General features: G+C 45.1%; 1 protein-coding gene across 3 annotated transcripts in view; it reads right to left on the bottom strand.

The window, feature by feature from the left end:
* The window catches only part of LOC130109547 (1-phosphatidylinositol 4,5-bisphosphate phosphodiesterase gamma-1-like), a 49,645-nt gene extending 31,542 nt beyond the window's left edge, over positions 1–18,103 (bottom strand). For 2 of the 3 annotated variants that reach the window (XM_056276485.1, XM_056276486.1), the window contains exons 1-10: positions 16,542–18,103; positions 10,271–10,420; positions 9,789–9,882; positions 8,878–8,925; positions 1,965–2,049; positions 1,289–1,369; positions 1,126–1,160; positions 592–664; positions 397–492; positions 122–240 (exon numbers count right to left, since the gene is read on the bottom strand). In XM_056276485.1, coding sequence (XP_056132460.1) covers positions 122–240; positions 397–492; positions 592–664; positions 1,126–1,160; positions 1,289–1,369; positions 1,965–2,049; positions 8,878–8,925; positions 9,789–9,882; positions 10,271–10,420; positions 16,542–16,809 — 1,049 coding nt within the window. In that variant the 5' untranslated portion in view covers positions 16,810–18,103. The remainder of the gene's footprint in view (positions 1–121; positions 241–396; positions 493–591; positions 665–1,125; positions 1,161–1,288; positions 1,370–1,964; positions 2,050–8,877; positions 8,926–9,788; positions 9,883–10,270; positions 10,421–16,541) is intronic. The other variant, XM_056276487.1, reaches the window with a different exon arrangement.
* Positions 18,104–23,774: the final 5,671 nt, after the last annotated feature.

Raw genomic sequence — 23,774 nt, 5'->3', positions numbered from 1 at the left:
TGTCAACTTGTGCAATAGCTTGTTGTTTTGGAGCAACACACCAAGGGGACAAAAATGGCTGTCTCCTGGGTTCCTGCTTGTCAGACCCATCCTTCACCAAGTGAGAGGGAGAGAGACTTACGTATTGTGTGAGGAGGAGATCCAGTACTGGGACAGAGGTCTCTTCATTTCATCAGAGACAGCAGGAGAGGGTCGAGGGTCACACAGAGAATTCTCTTTAGAGAACAGGAAGGTCAGGAACTAGAAAGAGGATGTGACAGAAAAGGTCAGACAGTGAAGTGTGGAGACATGTACATAGCCATATGATTTGTCCATGTGTATATTCGCATTTCTGTGAGTGTGTGTGTGTGTGTGTGTGTGTGTGTGTGTGTGTGTGTGTGTGTGCACACGTGACACCTCATCAAGTTGTAGCATTGGCTCAGACTGCGGACCACCCCTAAGGTACCCCATGAGGTGCTCTCTGACACGACTCAAATCAGAGGCCCACGTTTCCTGAAATTAACAATATAATAAAATTGCAAGATTAATCAAAATAACAATAAGACCGTTTATCACTGTTGATGGAAAACAAGAACTGGATTTGATCAGTACCTTCTGGTCCATCTGTAGGAACTTTTGGAAGTCGTACAGAGAGATCTGACAAAGCTCGGGCCTGTCCACATTCCTAGAAAGACAATTGATTTTCAGCAAAGTGTAGTCAGAGAGAGCTCAAGACACTTGGGAGGGGAGGGGAAGAGTGATAAGTGAGAGCTGCAGGTGAGACAACAATGTAAAGCACCAGAATAGCAGAAAAGAGGAATGTGAAGTGTATTAGTGCCTTGCAAAAACCTCATGGCAACATTTTTCATTTCTATTCTTTTACTGTGATCACACATAATAATGTTTCAAACATGTTGAAAAATCTTTTTAATCCTCAGAACTTAGACAGGAAATGGATAATGCTTTGTGAAACAATACAAATCTGTGTACCATTACAGTAGTTTAGATGCATGAAGTTTCTTCATTGACAAACAAAAGTACTTTAAACAGTAAGTGGATTTGGGAAGGACAACAGCAAGGAAAGGAAAGAGGAGGAGTTGGAAAGAGGTAGATAATGGAGGAGGAGAAAGAGAAGGAGGGACTCACCGGAGGGGGAAGGAGAGTTCCAGCTGTTCAATTATCTGGGAGAACAGAGGGGGAGGGCCCAGGTGATGGATGGGAGAAAGGGTGCAGGGAGAAGCGTAAACTGCAAAATACAAACTGAGTGTGATGTGGTGTGTGTGTGTACAAATGTAAAGCTCATACTCACACTCCTCTGTGCATCAAACATCAGTGTCCTGTAGAGCTGTGCAAAGTTGGGGTATGAAAGTTCACTCCTGGCCTCCACTTCCTGTGCAGACAGGAAGCGCGCAAGTTATACTGAGCCATTATGGCCAAGCTACTACCAAGTATTTGACATCTGATGTCAGATCAGCTTCTCCATACCCTTAAATATGAGTTGAAATGTTTGCTTTTCAAAATTGATCACCAAAGTTGGGCAATATATCAATATGATATCGACACTGTGATATGAGACTAGATATCATCTTGGAATTTGGTTATTGTACTTTAATACTGTGATGTAACTTAAATGTTGTTATTCCTTGGTCTTAAAGGCTGCATTACAGTAAAGTGAATGAAGAATTAACGTCTCTCCCTGCTTGGTCATCATATCCACGTTACGATTAGTCATTGCTCAAAATGTTCTGTGTGTACTAATGTTATAAAAGCACCAATAGTCATCTCCAAAATATGGTCACATTATCAACAGAGGTTTACAGTCAAAAATATTGTGACATTTGATTTTGTCAATCTCACCCAGTTATACAAAGCACAAACCAGCATTTTCGAAACAACTGCCTTGTCATTTATCTGACTCCTTCCCCAAAACATGGAAAAAGGAAACAAAGGTTGTTTCCCTCATCAAACCTGCGGGCCGCTCTCACCTGTAGCTTGTCCTTGAGAAAGCGCATACTGGGGACTCTATAGTTGATCTGAGGCAGCAAAGCTTTCACATCCTTCACCGTGATGCTGGGCAGGAGAAGAGAGAGGGGGAGAAGAAACAAAGGGGATAGGGGAATACAAAAAAATTATACATTAGAGCAATCTATTAAAACACGTGTTGGAATGAGTTGATATAAAAGATGTCAAATGTAGGCGTTAAGGGTGCCAGTAGGGTTTAATCGCCAGGTAGGCCCATACGGGGCCAGTGGTGGTAGCTGGATTGATCCTAGTTTGACAATAATTTGGGATTGGCGTTGGACATGTATACAATGCCAGAGGTTTTTGATTTCATTGCCTGATGTCCTCTCCTTATATGTATGGTTGAGCCGGGCTTCTGTGTGTGTAGCCCTCAAATTATCAGCATAAGGGATCAAGTTCAAGAACTTTATTGTCATTGTGAAAGCACAATGAAATTGCAGTTGTGTCAACCTCAAATGGTGCATACAAAGAATAGATAAGACAAGAAAGATATAAGAAATATAAGATATCAGCAATAGAAAGTACAGAGTCTAAACAATATAAATACAAAACATAAGCAATATAAGGTATAAAATACAATATGGTTAAAGATAAAATACAACTTATGAGGTGCAAAAACATCATCAGCAAAAATGCAGTAAAGGTGCGGTGTGACAGATATAAAGTGGTTTAAAGTGACATGTAAGTAAATATTGCAAATATTGCACATGCTCAATCAGGAATCAGGAACATTTATTTATCATTTCATTTCATTTCAATGGTGGTGGCACATCAGTCTCATCACACTGAGGGGATGTCTGAGTTCATTAGTGCCACAGCTTTTGGGAAGAAGTTGTTTTTCAGTCTATTTGTGCGTGTGCAGATTAACCTGAAGCACCTACCAACACACCCCACTCTGTGCCCTAGCAGTGCTGAAGCACCCACTGACATGCCCCGCTCTGTGCCCTAGCAGTGCTGAAGCACCTACTGACAGGCCCCGCTCTGTGCCCTAGCAGTGCTGAAGCACCCACTGACACGCCCCACTCTGTGCCCTGGCAGTGCCGCTCCCTACCCTGTGTCCTCCTGCCTGATTGCACGCCTCATCCAGATTGGAAGCACCCATTTCTTGTTAAATCCTGTGTATTTAATCTCTGTGCTCCCCTCTCTCTGTGCCAGTTCATTTTGTGCCTTGTGTCAACTCGTGCCAGCCTTTCTCTAGTGTTTGTATTTCTTGTGTATATCTTTGTTCTGCCCCCGGACCTCGCTTTTGTCTAACCCCTTTGGATCATCTGTTTGGGCTATTGGATTTGATTACCTTGCTTTGACCCTGGACCTCGCCTTCGCCTACTCCTTTGGTATTGTTTGCTTGGACTGTCTTTTCTGTGTACCGAACCCTGCTTTTCATTAAAGACTACTTTTGAACTCTGACCTCGTCTCTTGTGTCGTGCAATTGAGTCCTCTGCCTAGTGTGCGTCACACCTACCTGATGGGAGGAGATGAAACAGATGGTGTCCAGGGTGTGTAATGTCTTTTATGATGTTTTTAGCCCTCCTCACACAGCGAGTGCTGTGAAGATGTTCTAGTGATGGCAGCTCAATGAAAACAACATCCTGTGCTGTTTTCACAACACACTGGAGGGCTTCTTTATCAGTGTTGGTGCAGCTGTTGTACCAGGCTGCCATGCAGTTTGTTAGGATGCTCTCTGTGCTGCATCTATAAAAGTTGACAAGCAGCTTTTGGGGGAGTTTGGCTCTCCTTAGCCTCCTCAGAAAATAAAGGCATTTTTGTGCCTTCCCCACCACTGCTGAGGTGTTGTCAGCCCAGAAGAGGTCCTCTGTGATAGTGACTCCCGGGAACCTGAAGCTGGGGACTCTCTCCACAGTCTCTGTGTTGATGTGGACAGGCCTGTTTGTGATCTTCTTGGAGGTCCTAAAGTCCACGATAATCTCCTTGGTCTTTTTGGTGTTTAAGACCAGGTTGTTTTCAGCACAGCATGTTGTCAGGTTCTGGACCTCCTCCCTGTATGCCGCCTTGCCATTGTCTGGTATGAGCCCGATAACTGTCGTATCATCCACAAACTTAACAATAGTGTTTGAGTTGTGGATGGGTTGGCAGTCATGCATGAGCAGTGCACAAAGGAAGGGGATCAGCACACAGCCCTGGGGAATGCCGGTGCTCAGGATGAGGGTGGAGGATGTGTCCTTGCCAAGTCTTACAGTCTGTGGGCAGTTGATGAGGAAATCAAGTATCCAACTGCATATGGAGGGAGTTACTCCTAGTGTGTGGAGTTTGTTGACCAGCTTGTTTGGTACAATGGTGTTAATGCCAAGCTGTAATCAACAAATAACATCCTGACATAGGTGTAGAGTCTTTGCGGGTGAGAGAGGGCTGTATTGAGAGCCACACAGATGGCGTCCTCAGTCAATCTGTTTGCCCGGTAGGCAAACTGGGACAGTGGGGCAGTGTCTTTGATGTGGGTGAGTACCAGTCGTTCAAAGCATTTTGAAATGACGGGTGAGAATGACTGGCAGATAGTCATTAGGACAGGTTACCACAGGTTTTTTGGGAATGAGCACGATAGCGCTGGATTTGAGACATGCGGGGACTGTACATAAGGATGGAGAGAGGTGGAAAATGTGTGTGAATGCCTCTGCTAGCTGCTCAGCACAGGCCTGGAGTACACACCCTTGTACACCATCAGATCCTAATGGAATGAATTGTCCAAGTTTGATTTAGCGCCATGTTGGCTGTAGCGACGCATAACTCTTACTCTGTAGTTCTCTCCGTCTATGTGAGTGTCGTGTCTGATTTTTCTCCTGTCTGCATGAGAGCTGTATGCTATCTCTGGGGCTTTATTGTACTAAACTGGCATTGACGCATGGGGCCATACCTGCCCTGCAGTGACATCTGTGGAGGATACCTGACATGCAACCGAGGAGTATAACTGACTCTTCACTAAATATATATAGTGCATCCGGAAAGTATTCACACCCCTTCACTTTCCCCACATTTTGTTATGTTACAGCCTTATTCCAAAATGAATTAAATTCCTTTTTTTCTCATCAATCTACATACAATACCCCATAATGACAAAGTGAAAAAGGTTTTGTAGAAATTTTTGCAAATTTATTAAAAATAAAAAACTGAAATATTGCATGTACATAAGTATTCACACCCTTTACTCAGTACTTGGTTGAGGCACCCTTGGCAGCGATTACAGCCTCAAGTCTTCTTGGGTATGAAGCTACAAGCTTGGCACACCTATATTTAGGGTATTTCTCCCATTCTTCTCTGCAGATCCTCTCGAGCGCTGTAAGGTTAGATGGGGAGCGTTGCTGCACAGCTATTTTCAGGTCTTTCCAGAGATGTTCAATGGGGTTCAAGTCTGGGCTCTGGCTGGGCCACTCAAGGACATTCACAGACTTGTCCCGAAGCCACTCCTTTGTTGTCTTGGCTGTGTGCTTAGGGTTGTTGTCGTGTTGAAAGGTAAACCTTCGCCCCAATCTGAGGTCCTGAGCGCTCTGGAGCAGGTTTTCATCAAGGATCTCTCTGTACTTTGCTCCATTCATCTTTCCCTCGATCCTGACTAGTCTCCCAGTTCCTGCCGCTGAAAAACATCCCCACAGCATGATGCTGCCACCACCATGCTTCACTGTAGGGACGGCATTAGCAAGGTGATGAGAGGTGCCTGGTTTCCTCCAGACGTGACGTTTGGCATTCAGGCCAAAGAGTTCAATCTTGGTTTCATCAGACCAGAGAATCTTGTTTCTCATGGTCTGAGAGTCCTTTAGGTGCTTTCTGGCAAACTCCAAGCGGGCTGTCATGTGCCTTTTACTGAGCAGAGGCTTCTGTCTGGCCACTCTACCATACAGGCCTGATTGGTGGAGTGCTGCAGAGATGGTTGTCCTTCTGGAAGGTTCTCCCATCTCCATAGAGGAATGCTGGAGTTCTGCCAGAATGACCATCGAGTTCTTGGTCACCTCCCTGACCAAGGCCCTTCTCCCCCGATTGCTCAGTTTGGCTGGCCAGCCAGCTCTAGGAAGAGTCCTGGTGGATCCAAACTTCTTCCATTTACGAATGATGGAGACCACTGTGCTCTTTGGGACCTTCAAAGCTGTAGAAATGTTTTGTACCCTTCCCCAGATCTGTGCCTCGATACAATCCTGTCTCGGAGGTCCACAGACAATTCCTTTGACTTCATGGCTTGGTTTCTGCTCTGACATGCACTGTCAACAGTGGGACCTTATATAGACAGGTGTGTGCCTTTTCAAATCATGTCCAATCATTTGAATTTACTACGGGTGGACTCCAATCAAGATGTAGAAACATCTCAAGGATGATCAGTGGAAACAAGATGAACCTGAGCTCAATTTTGAGTGTCATAGCAAAGGGTGTGAATACTTATGTACATGCAATATTTCAGTTTTTTATTTTTAATACATTTGCAAAAATTTCTACAAAACCTTTTTCACTTTGTCATTACGGGGTATTGTGTATAGATTGATGAGAAAAAAAAGGAATTTAATCCATTTTGGAATAAGACTGTAACATAACAAAATGTGGGGAAAGTGAAGGGGTGTGAATACTTTCCAGATGCACTGTATTTGGCATTGTTTTGCTGTAATTTAGTATATATTTAAGTTTAACTTATTTTTCTGTGACTTGTATAAAAATTGTATATATCCCGTATTATTTTGCAATAACTTGTGCAATCTTTAAGTACCTCATTGAGTAGTTATTGTAAATCTGTTACTGCTTGACTACTCTGTCCACATGCCTATCCTTCCTGGAAGAGAGATCCTTCCTCTGATGCTCCTCTTGAGGTTTTGCTCCATCTTTTTTTTAATCCTGGTCTGTTTTTGTTTTTTTTGGGGGGGGGTTTTCGGAGGAATTTTTACTCAATTACATCAAGAATCTAAGGACGGGATGTCATTCATTGTTCATCCATCCATCCATTATCTTAACCACTTATGCTGCTCTCAGGGTCACGGGGATGCCGGTGCCTATTCCAGCAGTCATTGGGCAGCAGGCGGGGAGACACCCTGGACAGGCCGCTAGGCCATCACAGGGCCGACACACACCGCAACACACACACACACACACACACCCATTCATTCCTAGGGACAATTTAGTACACACATTGTATGAAATGTAATGTGTTTGTAAAGCTCTCCGGGTCTAAATTGTGGTTCAAGTCTATATAAATAAATTTGACTTCAAATCTTTGGATTAGTGGGCGGCACGGTGGTGCAGGGGTTAGCGCGGTTGCCTCGCAGCAAGAAGGCCCTGGGTTCGAGCCCTGGGGTAGTCCAGCCTTGGTGGATCATCCCAGGTCGTCCTCTATGTGGAGTTTGCATGTTCTCCCCGTGTCTGCGTGGGTTTCCTCCGGGGGCTCCGGTTTCCTCCCACAGTCCGAAGACATGTAGGTCAGGTGAGTTGGCTGTATTAAATTGTCCCTAGGTATGAATGTGTGTGTGTGTGTGTGTGTGTGTGTGTGTGTGTGTGTGTGTGTGTGTGTGTGTGTGTGTGTGTGTGTGTGTGTGTGTGTGCCCTGTGATGGCCTGGCAGCCTGTCCAGGGTGCCTCCCCGCCTGCTTCCCAATGACTGCTGGGATAGGCTCCAGCGACAGGATAAGCGGTTCAGATAATGGATGGATGGATCTTTGGATTACAACTGATGACGTTATCTGACATGGAGTCATTCACCTCGCTCAACTAAAACTGACATGCTCTCTTTTCACCAGAAGGTGGTGGTAGATGACTCAGAGGTAACAGCGGCAAACAGCTCCTTTTCCACACTGACCTGCGAGAAGAAAAACTTTCTGCAAGGTTTTCATTGTTTAGGCTTAGTGGGAATGACTGGAGAGCAGGGATCATGTCTTCCACAGGATGTAGAAGAAGGATCAAGGCAGAGCAAGGCTGGGTGCAGGCATGTGCTCTTGTCAAGTTCTCATTTGGCCTTAATCTATGGTAAATCTAATATCAAAACTATAGATGAGAAGAGTTTGATACAGCATACGTTAGTTAACCTTACAAGTAAACCTGGCTGGTTTCTTTACCTAAGTGCATCTTTTTTCTTTTTTTAAAGGAATGCCACATGTACAATCCCTCCGCTGATTACCAAAACACACACGACAATCAGTCATCACAGACAGAACGAACAACAAGGAAATAGAAAATAACACAGGAAAGCTTAGCAAATTTTAAAAAGTCAAGGTCGGTGTCTGAGTGGAGCTCAAATGGACCAATGTCTTTAACATACTTGCTTCATCTACTACAACCCCCTAATCTTAATATTCTCTGCCGCTTAATTTGCTCAGATTTTAGCTACTGTTACTATTTCCACAGAGACAGGAAGTTACCCTCTCCAGCCCATCGCATCACTTCCTGCTCCTTATCAAGCGATGGCAGGCTGTTTGTGCTGGAGCTGCTTCCACCGAAATATTATAAGCCCTTGCTGTGTGTTTGTGTGTGTGTGTGTGTGTGAGAGAGAGAGAGAGAGAGAGAGAGAGAGAGAGAGAGAGAGAGAGAGAGAGAGAGAGAGAGAGAGAGAGAGAGAGAGAGAGAGAGAGAGAGAGAGAGAGAGAGAGAGAGAGAGAGAGAGAGAGAGAGCAAATGAGTGAGAGGGGGAGAGAGAGAGAGAGAGAGAGAGAGAGAGAGAGAGAGAGAGAGAGAGAGAGAGAGAGAGAGAGAGAGAGAGAGAGAGAGAGGGAGGGTGGGTGTGGAGGTCAGGGTCAGAGCAGGTCCCTGAGCAGGAGGCAGTGTGTTCTTTGATGACATCTGGATCTGGTTTTACCTTAAATTTCACCTGCTGCTACACACTGGCCGATGAACATCCATCACAGGGTGTTGTAAAAGTTCTGGTTGTGTGTTGACATGTAACTGATGAGCAACCTACCTGCCCTCGTGGTTCCTGTCCATGACTTCAAACTGTTTCCTCAGCCACCTACAGAGGGAGGGACAGCAAGAGTAAAACATGACAGAGAGTACGGTATATTATGGAAAGTTATTACAGGAACCATGTGAGGAGCATAAAGGATTCCTTTAAGAGGAAAAAAAAGCTGCGGAGTTGATGTTATTGACAGAATCTAATTTTAAATTGAGGCCGGACCTCATTTGTGAAAGTAAAAATCCAAATCCCACGATGAGTGCCCACAACTCGAACAGTTTGTACAACTTTCATAAAGACAAAATGCGGAATTTCATTTCTGATAGGAGTTTACAAATATATCAATATCCCTCTTATTGTGAATAAAACAAAATTCCGCATATCTCCTACACATCCTCACACTGACAACATCTCCCAGTTCTCTTCGACACATCGTGTGAAGCCAAAAACTGCCTCCACAGATTCCTCTGGGGTAAATATTTTCATCCCAAAACAAATATTTGTCCTCTCTTCCTATCAACAACTCTTTCCCAGTACACAATGCTACTCTTTTGGTGCGATGAGATGGGTCTTTATAGCACACTGGGAGCGGAAGAGGTCAATTTTAGTGTAAGTGCATAACAAACAAACACACAAGCGCACATGCATACATACAAACGTGCAAGCTTCACTAATTCCTTTCATTATTCCATTCAATAAACTTATTTGTTTCGAACCCCTTACACTAACCACTCTAACCCTCGCCTTGAAAACACCTACAGCAAATATATAAAAAATAAATCCTTACTGTAATTTTAACTGAAGCCCTAAAATAGACATTCCCTCTGGTTGGGATCAGCAAAACTGTCCAATCTGCCATGTAATATCTGCAAGGAATTTTCCGTCAACATGACAAAAATGGTGCACAGGCTAACACACACCTGTCTATCTGCTGTGGTGCTGGAGCTCGCTGGGTGTCGACCATCAGCCAGTTGAGACCGGTGATCCACATGTTCACCTCCTCTTCACTGAACGCTAGGGAGAGAAAGATGAGACGATGAGCAAGAACCATCATTTTATGTGAGTTCACTGGTGCGTGTGTGTGTGTGGGGGGGGGGGGGGTAGTAAAGCAATTATTCTTAATGCTGTGTGTGTGTGGGGGGGGGGTCATAAAGCCATTAGTCCTGATTTTGGGTACATGTCATGAACCTCAACTCTATGATCCACCAAGATGCTGGAAAATTACAAGTCAGAATCTACAGAGGTGTAACGTGACACTTGGCTACAGCAGTCGGTGGGACCATAAAAACTACCCCCAAATGCAAGTGACGGAGGGTCTGTAAGATAAAGTTGAAATAACAAGCTATACATTCTCAAACACACACACACACACATGCGCACACACTCACACAAATATACTGACCAGCCACACTGAGGGTCTTTAGGCGGAACTCCAAGCCATAGAGTACAATGAAGCAGTGGGTGGAGTCCAGTTTACGAGCCTCTTCTGGGTAGCGCTCAAAATCCCGGGAGCCCTTTCCCAACCGCAGCTCCCGAATCTCCCGTATGTCAACTGGAGGTGGACAGAGGGATAGTGTTGCATGAATACAAATATGCAGGTTTTAAATCACTGTTCAGTGCTGTGCCCATTTCTCTCTCTCTCTCTCTCTCTCTCTCTCTCTCTCTCTCTCTCTCTCTCTCTCTCTCTCTCTCTCTCTCTCCCTTGCACACAAATTATGCTGCTCTGAAACAGTATGAACACTGAAATGTAAGCAAGTGAGTGCACACAAAAACACAATCCCCCACAAATATATCAGATATCAGCAGGAAGAGAGTCAGGACAAGATGCCAAAGGTTTCTGTTGCAGAATTCTCCAGCTGCAGCAGTCACAGCCACACAAACACGCACACAGCCTTAATAGAGAGAGGCTGAGACGGGTGACCGACCACTAAGTATGATGTAAACCCCGGTCACATATATTGGCAATCACACCACAGTTACACACCCACAAAGAAAACTCATTCTCCTTGACTTATTAAGCAGATGTCTTTAGCAAACACATGTAAACACACAGACATTGATACATGAACGGATGTAAGGCCCTTGTGCGGCCTGTACACATGTACTAAAATTAATGTAATCTTTGTATGCACACATAAAGCTAATATACTTAATTTTAGAAGGCTTTACACTGAATAAAAACAATAGGACTGAAGTCTATCAACCAAAAGATGAGAATGAGAGAAAGACAAATGTTAAAACAGTTATTTTTCTTTGCACGTATGCTGCACAGTTACCACACATACAGACAGACAGTAGAGATCACATTGGTAAGTGGGGTGTTCCAAGTCTATAGTCTTATCTGAGCAAAAATAGCCAATATTGCCAGGTTGTATATCATGCCATAACCACACTAAATGGTGTACAGGCCGAGAGGAGGAATCTGGTTCTTATCTAAACCTGCTGCATGTGGGGATGACAGGGAGCAGGTCTGGCACAAGATTAAGAGAGAACTAGATTATCCTCAGATGGAAATATGTCCATATTTTCACTGGGAGTGGGTTTGGTGCCGATAACTGTCTGTGCATGCACGCAAACACACACACACACACACACACACACACACACACACATTCTTGCACTTCTATCTTTATAAGGACCCCTCATTGGCTACATTCATTCCCTAGCTCCTTAACCTTAGCCATCAGAACTGCATGCCTAACCTTAACCTGTACCCTAACCTTAACCTGTACCCTATCCTTAACCTGTACCCTAACCTTAACCTGTACCCTATCCTTAACCTTAACCAGTACCCTATCCTTAACCAGTACCCTAACCTTAACCTATACCCTAACCTTAACCTGTACCCTAACCTTAACCTGTACCCTATCCTTAACCTGTACCCTAACCTTAACCTGTAACCTAACCTTAACCTGTACCCTATCCTTAACCTGTACCCTAACCTTAACCTGTACCCTATCCTTAACCTGTACCCTAACCTTAACCTGTACCCTATCCTTAACCTGTACCCTAACCTTAATATGTACCCTATCCTTAACCAGTACCCTAACCTAAACCTGTACCCTAACCTTAACCTTAATATGTACCCTATCCTTAACCTGTACCCTAACCTTAACCTGTACCCTAACCTTAACCCTGAGTCCAAATCCTGACCCTCAAAGTTATCCTTAAAATGAGATGTCCTCACTTTGCAAGAATGTCCCCATTCTAAGGGTTAAAAACTCAAGTACGAGTACAAGTACAAGTGCAAGTACAGACACACACACACACAGACACACACACACACAGACACACACACACAGACACGCAGACACACACACACACGCACACACACACACACACACACACACACACACACACACACACACACACACACACACACATACACATACACACCAATCAATACCCCTATCCCTGTTAAGTAGGGTTAAAGATCTGAGGCAAAGATGAGCTGCTAAATTCTGTGTGACACTGCGTTGGTTCTGGATCAGGCTCAGTGCAACACCTGATCTGTGTCTGCTGCACGACAGATACGTCGGGTTTGCCAAAGGAACCTTGATCCCGTTTTCCTTCGCTTAAAAGCTAATTGGTGAAAGTCACGTTAAGAATCTAAGAGATTTCATGGAACTGGATCTTGCAAACCCAATTGAAAATAAATAAATCATATCGCTTCTAAATTCAAGCGTCAATGTTCCAGTACTGTTCGTGCAAAGTGAACAGGGACGGAGAAATGAAAGGGGTGATTTACCTAACTAACAGTAAACAAACACATGGACTATGTCAGGATCAGAATCAGGCTAATTGGCCGTGTAGGTCTGCACATACATGCAATTTGACTCCGGTTTCATGGCTCTCTAAGTGTACTTAACACAGAATAACAACACTGAAACACAACAATCCTCAGATATACACACAAAGGACTGACTTTGAGAGTGGTGATGGAGAAGCATAGAGAAGGTCCGAAGCCGTTACCATCGTGCTAACGTGAAGCGGCGAGGCAAATAATATAAAGGTGACTCAATATCCTGCCAAATATAACTTAAAAATAACCGACAAAACTTGATTTTTTTTGGACTCTCCCTTTATTGCTTCCTGCCATTTAGTTCAGATATGGGACAATAAAATGAACAGGCAAACCAGCCAGAAGTCACGCTTTGCCTGCCATGACCGTGTTAATGCACGCTGCCTTTCTCATGCTTGCCGTGGTGTTAAACTACACCGTTACACAGCCAGATAAGGTGATACAAAGGACAGGACAAGCACCAGTATATGTACGTGCATGCAGACACACACACACACACACACACAGTCACACACATCATAATTCCTCCCTTTTGAGGCCTTTAATCTTTGTCCAGGGTATAAACATGGTTGTAATAAAGACACACAAGTGCTTTGGATAAAAGTGTAACGTAAACCAAGATGTGCATAATGAGAGGGGGGAAAGGTGAAGAAAACACCGCAGTAGGCCAACTGGAGATACATCAGAGTAGGCCGCTATCAACACTGTCAAGGGCACCAGAGAATTAATAAAGCACAGCACCCGCACATTAAACAAAGGACTGACCATGACTTCGTTATGGGATGTTGTGTTACTACTGGCTCTGATTATTAAAAAAAAAAGATTAATTATATTTTCCAAAAATTGTTGTTTTCAAGTCACACAAAAAAAAGTGAACTGTTCCTTTATGCCGCCGGCTCTGCAGAGGCAGTAAGTTCATGGTGGGCAGTACACGGTGCAGTCACCGAGCGCTGCTAAAGCGCTGCCGCGTACACACCGAGCTCTGTGGACGGCTGACCTGAACCACCAACCGTTGATAATTACAGTACGGTTTTAGTGATCTGAAACAAACTGTTCTGGTACAGCCCGTGACATCATCACACACCAGATGGCTGGTTTCTGTTTGGAACATTTAAGTAATAAGGCTGCAGGGAAGGGCAGGGAGGAATGACAGATTATCAAACGGACGTTTTTTTGAGAAGTTGAGAAATAACGACACAAACCAAAGGCAGGGGGATTGGTGTATGGATGAGAACTGGAATGCTCTGGGGATCGCACAGCTCCTCCTCTCGTTGTCTCATCTGAATGCACACATGCACAAACACACACACACACAATTGTCCGTGTCTCCGTCGGCTTTCCTGCAAAAGATGCTGGGCCTTTGTTTTCCTGAGCATAGTCCTTCAATCTGAAGCAGGAAGTGAGACGCTCCCTGATAACCCAACACTTCCTGTGCCTCGGAGTCTAATACCTTCACTGTTTTCCAATGTGCTCATCTCAAAGAATAACACTGTTTGTGTGAATGAGCGTGCCTGCGTGTGTGTGTGTGTGTGTGTGTGTGTGTGTGTGTGTGTGTGAGTGTAATGTAGCAAAACTGAGACAAAGAAACGTAACTTTAAAGCAAACAGTAAAAAAAAAGAAATACAGGGCAATAAAAACACAGGAAGGAAAAAAGTACAGAAGGGGGAGGCGGGAGGAGAGAGGTAAACAAACAGAGGGTCAAAAGGAGAGAGAGAAGAGAGAGAGAGAGAGAGAGAGAGAGTGCACATATGGGTTTCCAGACAGACAAGACTGGGTTAGAGAACAAAAGACGAGCAACGGTTCGATCTCTAAATCTAAGGTTAAGGTTCGTGCACAGTGGAAAAGACAAGCGATAATCGGGGAGCAATGAGGGAGATAGGGTGAATGATAACGGACAAAGGGCATTAAAAAGTCTGTCTGCCTCTCTCGCTTCGCATGAGAAAGACTGGGAAGTAGTCTGAGAAAGGAAGGGACAGACGGTGGAAGGTGAGGAAGCGCAGAAGAGGAGGGGTCGTGGGGGGGAGGCATGGGGCCGAAGAGGGAGTGAAGCGACTGCACAGAGAGCAACAGAGCAACAGGAGGCAAAGTGAGGAAGAGAGGAGAACTGGATGGAGTCGTGGGGACCCACTGAGTTCCAGGAATGTACCGGTGAGGTTCTCCAGAGGAGGGCTGTTTGGAAAGGGGGGCGGGGAGGGGGGGGGCGTAGGTTGAGCGTGTGAAAACAAAGTGACCGCCAGCGAGATATGGGGGAGTATGACTGTATGTGGCGGATTTAAGTGGTTCTGATTGTACTGCGCCGGTATTAAACCTAATTTCACACACACACACAGAGCAAGGACCTACGTATAATATTGCGGTGGAAGAGGTACAGTATTTATGGCTTACGATCACAGATAAATAATTAACAAAGATCTTGAGCAAAACACAGCCGAGATATAGAGTGGGCTATTAGCCACCACACGCAAGCTCGAGCTCTCACAGGCAGAGGGGGGATGGGGTTATTGGCAAGGGAAGAGAAAAAGGGAGAAAAAACTGAACGAGTGGGATAAGCTGTGAGAACAAGTGTCCATTACAGACTCGGGTCTCAAACAAAACATACTCCAGAGTTAACAGTCAACTGGATGGCGGAAAGAAATTTAGAGAGAAACACACACACAGACACACACACACACACGCACACACACACACACACACACACACTTCTGGATGTATCCATTTCATTCGGGAATGGCTTGGGCAGATGTGCTCCTTGATATGATGTGCTATCATTAACACTAAGAAGTAAAGTTAGAGCAACACGAGGCAGACAGGAAGAAACCCTATCATGCCAACAGGGAGTACAGTATGTTTCCACTGTGCTAACAGACATTGTAACAAATCCCCCCCCCCCCGGCCACAGAGTCCAAGGCCCAGACAATAGCCTCCACACCCCTGACAGACTGACGGAACGGTGCTCCACCAAGACAGCATAATAGTACGACAGCCTTGTGCTTTATGTATGACACCGCCACTTGACGCCACTCCAAGCACTCTGCCGCGGTCTCCTCGACCTAAAGTCGTGTCAAGTCAGCCGGTCTGGTCCGTGTGTCAGTCAGCATGTCGGGCAAACAGGAAGCTCAGGGGTGGGTCAGGACTCGGGATCCAAGTGGCAGCAACATACAGGCTAGTCTGTCTGGAGAGCTACTGGGAGGCTGACACAGTGGAAGCAAAGGTCACAGGGTTACGATCTGCTGAGGAGGCCATGAAAGCACCTCAGGGCACAAGTTGCAGGGGGGGAGCCTGTCAGCACTGATTTTTGTATGGTTCACCAAGTAAGTTCATATTACATGCAGTAACACACACACATACACACACACACACACACATACTGCATATGATGACAAAACACTTGGCATCCAAAACATGTACATGCACCAAGTTTTCTTTACCATACACACACATATCCATAGACACCGACGCACACATATCCATAGACACCGACGCACACATATCCATAGACACTGACACACACATATCCAGACACCGACACACACATATCCATAGACACCGACACACACATATCCATAGACACCGACACCGATGTCCTGTCACTACACATGTTGTCATTACGCAGTGTCTTCTCAGTTGCCTTACACTAAAACGGCATTTCAGCAGGTTCTAACAGTCATTCAACGCCACCTTGAAGATGGGGTGATCACTGTTATGGTTACCAGCTCTGCCGATGAAAAAAAATGAAACCGCAGGAGGAAAGAAAAACGTGTGTGGTCAGTGTATGAGACTGAGAGACCACAGTGCAAGCAGGTTTGTTTGCTGGTGACCAAGAGAAGGATGTTGCACACAGCGGAGGTCAATTTATTTATTCTGTACTCACTCTCTCCCTCTAGTTTGTCAGGGTTACGACTCCACACTATTTGGCGCATGTCCTGCCTAATCTGGAAGGTTCTCCTCTCGGGCCGCTGGGATTTCTTCTGGTAGAAGATTGTCATCACGGTGCCGATCTCCAGGCTGTGCAGGATGCGCGGACCTGTCTCTGTCCAGTCCAAAACCCGGGAGACTGTGGCCAAACCGGCAGCCCCGGTGCCATTGGTGGCCTCCTCTGCACACCCATTTAGACTCCCGCTGAATCTGGCAGCACACATCTTCACTGCATAGCTATCCACGATCCTTTCAGAATTTTTCAAGCTGTTGTATTTTGGTTTGTTTTGGGGTTTTTTTGGGGGGGGGAATGGTCCTTAACAACTTATCAGCTGCGATGAAGGCGACAAATTATCCAACACGTTCAAGTCACTCGTGATAAGAAACCTTATCTCGTGAACCCAAGTCGGACTTTGTGTGCCAGTGTAGGTAATTGCCCATTAAAATAAAAGTAAAATACATTGGTCAGCAGCCACGGAATTTAAAAGCTGAGATGGTCTGCGTTGTGAATTCTTCTCCGGTCTTCTGGGGAGGGGGGTTGGTTGTATCCCCGTGTTATTCTTTCCAGATGCTTCTGGCAGCACACCAACTGGATCCACTTGGAGAGTTGGTCTTCTCATCACCGCTGGACTGAGGTTTCCACCCTTATGCCGTACCGCTCCGCGGTCATTTAGTCCGAAACAAACCAGCACAGTCGGTCGGTTTAATCAATCCAGCGTTGGCTCCCCAAGACGCCTTGCCAACCACAGGACGGTGTCAAGCAAAAATAATAATAATGAGGATGATGATGATGATGAAGAGGATAAACATCCTTTGCGTTCCTTTGTGCGTGAAAACGAAGTCGAACGCGAGCGACCAAGACACCGCGTTATGTAATAGAAACGAGTCGGACAAATAAATGAACGAATGCAGCGGCGGAGCGGCTGAGAGATGGAGGAGGAGGAGACGGAGGAGGAGGAGGATCGAGAGAGGAGCTCGCTGGTTTCACGGAGAGCCCAGCTGGGCAGTGCATGAATGAGAAGCGGAGGTCGGAGCGGCCGTAGTGTTGAAGTCCTGTGCATCCCCATCTGCCGAACCATTCCCTCCTTTCTCCCTCGCTCACTCCCCTCGGATCCGTTTCCACACGCACACGCCGCCGAAGAGAGGCATTTTCTCCGCACGCGGATGATACATATACACATATAAATAACGTATATGAGAGAGAGAGGGAGCGAGAGACTGGCGGAATATCCCGCGGCGACAACCCTGCAGATCCTTGCCTGGGCTGCCTGCGAGTCGCTTTACTCGAGCGCCAGAGGTCTTGGGAGGAAATTTGGGCTTGCAGACCGGAAAAGCTTGAGCTGATTTTTTTTCTCGCTTGTGCTATAGTATATCGGATGGAAGATGAGGGGAGTGGAAAGAACCGCAGCCTGAGAACCCGGCGGAGGGAAGGACACAGTGAAAGAGCGCCCTCTCTCGTTTTTATGGGAAAGTGCACCTGTGATAGAAAGACGAGGTTATTCTGCTTAAAGGAATAGTACAGACTTCTTCTTTTCTCTCTCTCTCTCTCTCTCTCTCTCTCTCTCTCTCTCTCTCTCTCTCTCTCTCTCTCTCTCTCTCTCTCTCAAATCTATTCCAATCCTTAGGATCTTGAAACATTGGTGGCTTAGCCCAGGCCAGAAATCTTCCAAGATTTTCACCTGATACTTGCACCATTTTTAAGTTATTTCAGAGTAAAATGAAGATGTGAGACACTGTGCTCTACCAAAAAGTTCTGCTCAGGTGCATAGGCTGGCTTTCACAACATGAAATCAAATTAAACAAAATGAGTACAATATGAGTTCTCATTCAACTTCGTTATTATTCTTATTTTCAGCAGAAGGAGCAAAACTCTTAAGAAAAACCATCTTGACGCATGCTCAATAATCCAGGTGAGAAAATCAAAGAAGGTTGAATCAGTTCATCTGGATACAACGTTTATTGACAGATACGTTTCATCACTCAACTAAGTGACATCTTCAGTCTGGCTGCAGGTATCCCCACCCCTATAAACGATACAGTAGTTACAATACAGTTGCATAACGACCGAAACCAACGACCCGTTTCATATGCAAATATAGGTGTGACCATTAACTAGAGTTTCAAAGGCCATGTGTACTATTCACAGAGGCTTATGGGGTTGTTGCAATCACAGCATTGTAAGATGGCGACAGATGTATAACGACCGAAACCAATGATCAGTTTCATAATCAAATATGGGTGTGCCCCCCCCCCTCGGTTCAGGGATGGTCATTCCCTTTTCACATAGATGGCCTCTTTGACTCCCTGTTCAAACCATCGTTCCTCCCTATCAAGGATGTGCACATCCTCATCCTTGAAAGAGTGGCCACTGGCTTGTAGATGGGTGTAGACTGCAAAGTCCTGGCCTGACATGTTAGCTCTTCTGTGTTGTGCCATCCTCTTGGCCAGCATCTGTTTAGTTTCCCCAATGTACAAGCCACTGCAACCCTCCTGGCACTGTCACCAATGGTCATTATTCCATATAGGCTGACAGTCACCAACACAGCAACACTATTGGATGCCAGCTACAGGCATCAGTGCAGCAACAGATGTACATCAATCAGCATTCTATTGCTATTTATTACTTACTGCTCTCTGTCCTCTCTCTCTCTCTCTCTCTCTCTCTCTCTCTCTCTCTCTCTCTCTCTCTCTCTCTCTCTCTCTCTCTCTCTCTCTCTCTCTCTCTCTCTCTCTCTCTCTCTCTCTCTCTCTCTCTCTCTCTCTCTCTCTCTCTCTCTCTCTCTCTCTCTCTCTCTCTCTCTCTCTCTCACTCTGTGTGTGTGTGTGTGTGTGTGTGGTGTATGTGTGTGTGTGGTGTATGTGTGTGTGTCTCGCTCACACAAAATGCACATGTGCCAAGTAATAATAATAATAATAATAATAAACATCTTATTTAAAGGTGCCTTTCATGACACTCAAGGTCACCTTACATCACATACAGTAAAACAAAGCAGTACAAAACATTTGTGCAATCAACAATAAAGCACACAATAAGCAATAGAACATATGTCAGCAGGAGTTTAAAAAAATATGAATTTGATGCTGTTAATACTATTAAAGTGAGTGTGGTAGTTTAAAAAGGTGGGTTTTAAGAGCAGTTTTGAATTCTGTAATGGAGTCCAGTAAGCGGATATGATGGGGAAAGGAGTTCCAGAGTTTGAGTGCAGCATAGGAGAAAGCCCTGGCACTCATTGGGCTGAAGTTGATGGCTGGTAGTGCCAATAGACCTACTGGTGAAGACCACAGGGAGCGAGATGGAGTGTAAGTCTAAGGTCTGTGAGATAAGCAGGGGATAGATTACAAAGAGCTTTGAATGTTAATAATAAAGTTTTAAAATTAATCCGCTGTTACATAGAAAACCAGTGTAATTGAATCAGCAGGAGAGAGACATGGTCAGTGGACTTTGAACATGTAATTCATGCTGCAGAATTCTGGATGAGTTGAAGTTGGTGAATAATTTTGTTGGGGATGCCTGCCAGGATCGCATTGTAGTAGTCAATGCATGATGTGACCAAAGCATTGACTAAGACTTCCATGGAGTGTTGTGTTGTCTGGAGATGTTTCACAGAGGGGAAAAAGACAATCCAGGAGACATTGTTTATACTACTGGAAAAGGAAAGGGTACTATCTAGGATAACACCAAGGCTCTTAGCCTGAGTGGAGACAGGTATGGTGGCTCCAGCAATGGGGAGTGAGCAAATATTAGTTTTTGAGAGTGTAGATTTAGTGCCAATGAGGAATAGCTCAGTTTTACTACTGATGAATTTCAGACAATTGTTAGTCATCCATATCTGTATATCATGGAGACAAGCAGTGAGGGTACTGGAGGGGAGTGTGGAAGTGGTCTTAGTGGACACATAAAGCTGAATATCATCAGCATAGCAGTGGAAATGGATACCATAGTGCCGGAAGATGTTACCAAGAGGGAGGAGGTAAATAATAAACAGTAGTGGCCCCAACACTGAACCCTATGGAAAAGTTATCTGTACTTGTTTAATTCCTCTGCCTGAGTATAAACTCAATGTCAATGTAATCTTTATTATCCCTGAGGGGCAATTTGTTGTACAACCAGCAGTAAAAACAATCAATATCGACTGTCAACACACACCAATCAATACACAAACAATTCACTCAAAGAAACAGAGCTACATAATATTATTCAAAACACCAATAGCAGCAGGGACACATTAATTCTTAAATCTATTGGTCCCGCATCTTGGCAGATTATATCTGCGACCAGATGGAAGCAACCTGAACTCACTGAACAAGGGGTGACGAGGGCCATCAAGAACTGACTGGGCCTTTTTTGTGGCTCTAACTTTGCATACATGGGAGAGATCATTTAGATTTGTGCCTGAAATTTTCCTACACACCTAACAATTCCTTCTAACTGGTTCCTGTTTTTAAAGGTAAAGTGACCCAAATCAGCAAATAAATGAGGAGGTTAGAACAGACTCAATAAATAACCCAGCCACTGAGGATGCACAAGCCAGTGCATGCTTAGTGCCGGTCCCAAGTCCGGATAAATGGGGAGGGTTGCATCAGGAATGGCATCTGGTGTAAAACCTTTTACCAAATCAAATATATGGATCATAAATCAGATTTTCATACTGGATCGGTCAAGACCCGGGTTACCAATGACCACCACCAGTACTCTTGGTCAGCAGATTGCTGGTGGAAACTATGCTACTGTTGGGTGAAGTAGAAAGAGAGAGGGAAGGCATGTCCAAGGGCAGTGGGAGAGAATAAAGGGTAAGAGTGTGGAGGTGAGAGTCGGAACTTTGAATGTTGGCACTATGCCTGGTAAAGGGAGAGAGCAGGCTGATATGATGGAGAGAAAGAAGGTAAATAGACCAGGTGGAAGGGGAGTAAGGCCAGGAGCATCGGAAGTGGGTTCAAACTCTTCTACCATGGTGCGAATGGGAGGAGAAATGGGGTAGGGGTAATTCTGAAGGGAGAGAATGTCAAATGTGTGTTGGAAGTGAAGAGAGTGTCAGACAGAGTGATGAGTATGAAGATGGAAAGTGAAGTTGTGTTGATGAATGTTATCAGCGCATATGCCCCACAAGTTGGGTGTGTGATGGAAGAGAAAGAAGAATTCTGGAGTTAGATGAGGTGATGGAGAGTGTACCCAAGGAGGAGAGAGTGGTGATAGGAGCGGACTTAAATGGGCATGTTGGTGAAGGGAACAGAGGTGATGAGGAGGTGATGGGCAGGTATGGTGTCAAGGAGAGCAATGTGGAAGGACAGATGGTGGTGGATTTTGCGAAAAGGATGGAAATGGCTGTGGTGAATACATATTTCAAGAAGAGGGAGGAACACAGGGTGACGTATGAGTGGCAGAAAGTGCGAACAGTTGGACTATATTTTATGTAAGAGGCACAATCTGAAAGGGATTGGAGACTACAAGGTGGTGACGGGGGAGAACATAGCTAGGCAGCATTGGACGGTGGTCTGTAGGATGACTTTGGGGACCAAGAAGAGGAAGAGGGTGAAGGCAGAGCCAAGGATCATACGGTGGAAATTGAAGAAGGAAGACTGTTAAGACTGTTGTGTGGAGTTCAGGGAGGAGTTAAGACAGTCACTGGATGGCAGTGAAGAGTTGCTGGGTGGCTGGGCAACCACTGCAGAAATAGTGAGGGAGATAACTAGGAATGTACTTGGTGTATAATCTGGACAGAGAAAGGAAGACAAGGAGACTTGATGGTGAAAAGAAGAAGTACAGCAAAGTATACAGAGAAAGAGGTTGGCAAAAAAGAAGTGGGATAGATAGAGAGATGAAGAAAGTAGACAGGAGTACAAGGAGATGCAGCATAAAGCAAAGAGAGGCAAAGGAAAAGGCGTGTGGTGAGTTGTATGAAAGGTTAGACACTAAGGAAGGAGAAAAGGACTTGCACCAATTGGCTAGAGAGACTGGGCTGGGAAGGATGTGCAGCATTTTAGGGCAATCAAGGATAGAGGTGGAAATGTGCTGACAAGCATGGAGAGTGTGCTGAGAAGGTGGAAGGAGTACTTTGAAGGGCTGATGAATGAAGAAAATGAGAGAGAGAGAAAATTGAACAATGTGGGGATAGTGAATCACGAAGTACGGTAGATTAGCAGGGAGGAAGTGAGGGCAGCTATGAAGAGGATGAAGAGTGGAAAGGTAGTTGGTCCAGATGACATACCTGTGGAGGCATGGAGGTGTTTCGGAGAGACGGCAGTGAAGTTTTTAACTAGATTGTTTAACACAATCCTGAAAAGTGAGAGGATGCCTGAGGAGTGGAAAAGAAGCATACTGGTACCGATTTTCAAGAATAAAGGTGATGTGCAGAGCTGTAGCAACTACAGAGCTATAACGTTTATCAGCCAAAACATGAAATTGTGGGAAAGAGTACTGGAGGCTAGGTTAAGAGGAGAGGCGACAGTTAGCAAGCAGAAGTATGGTGTCATGCCATGAAAGAGCACTACAGATGTGATGTTTGCTTTGAGAAAATTGATGGAGAAGTACAGAGAAGGTCAGCAGGAGTTACATTGTGTCTTTGTGGATTTAGAGAAAGCATATGACAGGGTGCCGAGAAAGGTGTGGTATTGTATGAGGAAGTCGAGAGTGGCAGAGAAGTATGTAGGAGTGGTGCAGGATAGCAGGATATGTATGAGGGCAGTATGACAGCGGTGAGGTGTGCAGTTGGAATGATAGATGGGTTCAAGCTGGAGGTGGGATTACATCAAGGATCGGCTCTGAGCCCTTACTTGTTTGCAATGGTGATGGACAGGTTGACGGACGACATCAGGCAGGAGTCTCCATGGATTATGATGTTCACGGATGACATTGTGATCTGTAGCGAGAGTAGGGTGCAAGTTGAGGACAGCCTGGAGAGGCGGAGGTATGCACTGAAGAGAAGAGGAATGAAAGTCAGTAGGAGCAAGATGGAATACGCATGCGTGAACAGGAGGGAGGAAAGCAGAATGGTGGGGATACAAGGGGTAGAGGGGATGAAGGCGTATAAGATTAAATACTTGGGGTCAACTGTTCAAAGTAACGCAGAGTGCAGAAGAGAGGTGAAGAAGAGAGTGCAGGCAGGATGGGGCGGGTGGAGAAGAGTGTCAGGATTTGTGACAGAAGGGTACCAGCAAGAGTTAAAGGGAAGGTTTACAAAATGGTAGTGTG

This window comes from Lampris incognitus, chromosome 3 (genome assembly GCF_029633865.1).
Source record: "Lampris incognitus isolate fLamInc1 chromosome 3, fLamInc1.hap2, whole genome shotgun sequence".
Taxonomy (NCBI): domain Eukaryota; kingdom Metazoa; phylum Chordata; class Actinopteri; order Lampriformes; family Lampridae; genus Lampris; species Lampris incognitus.
This window is presented reverse-complemented; position numbering and strand designations above follow the sequence as displayed.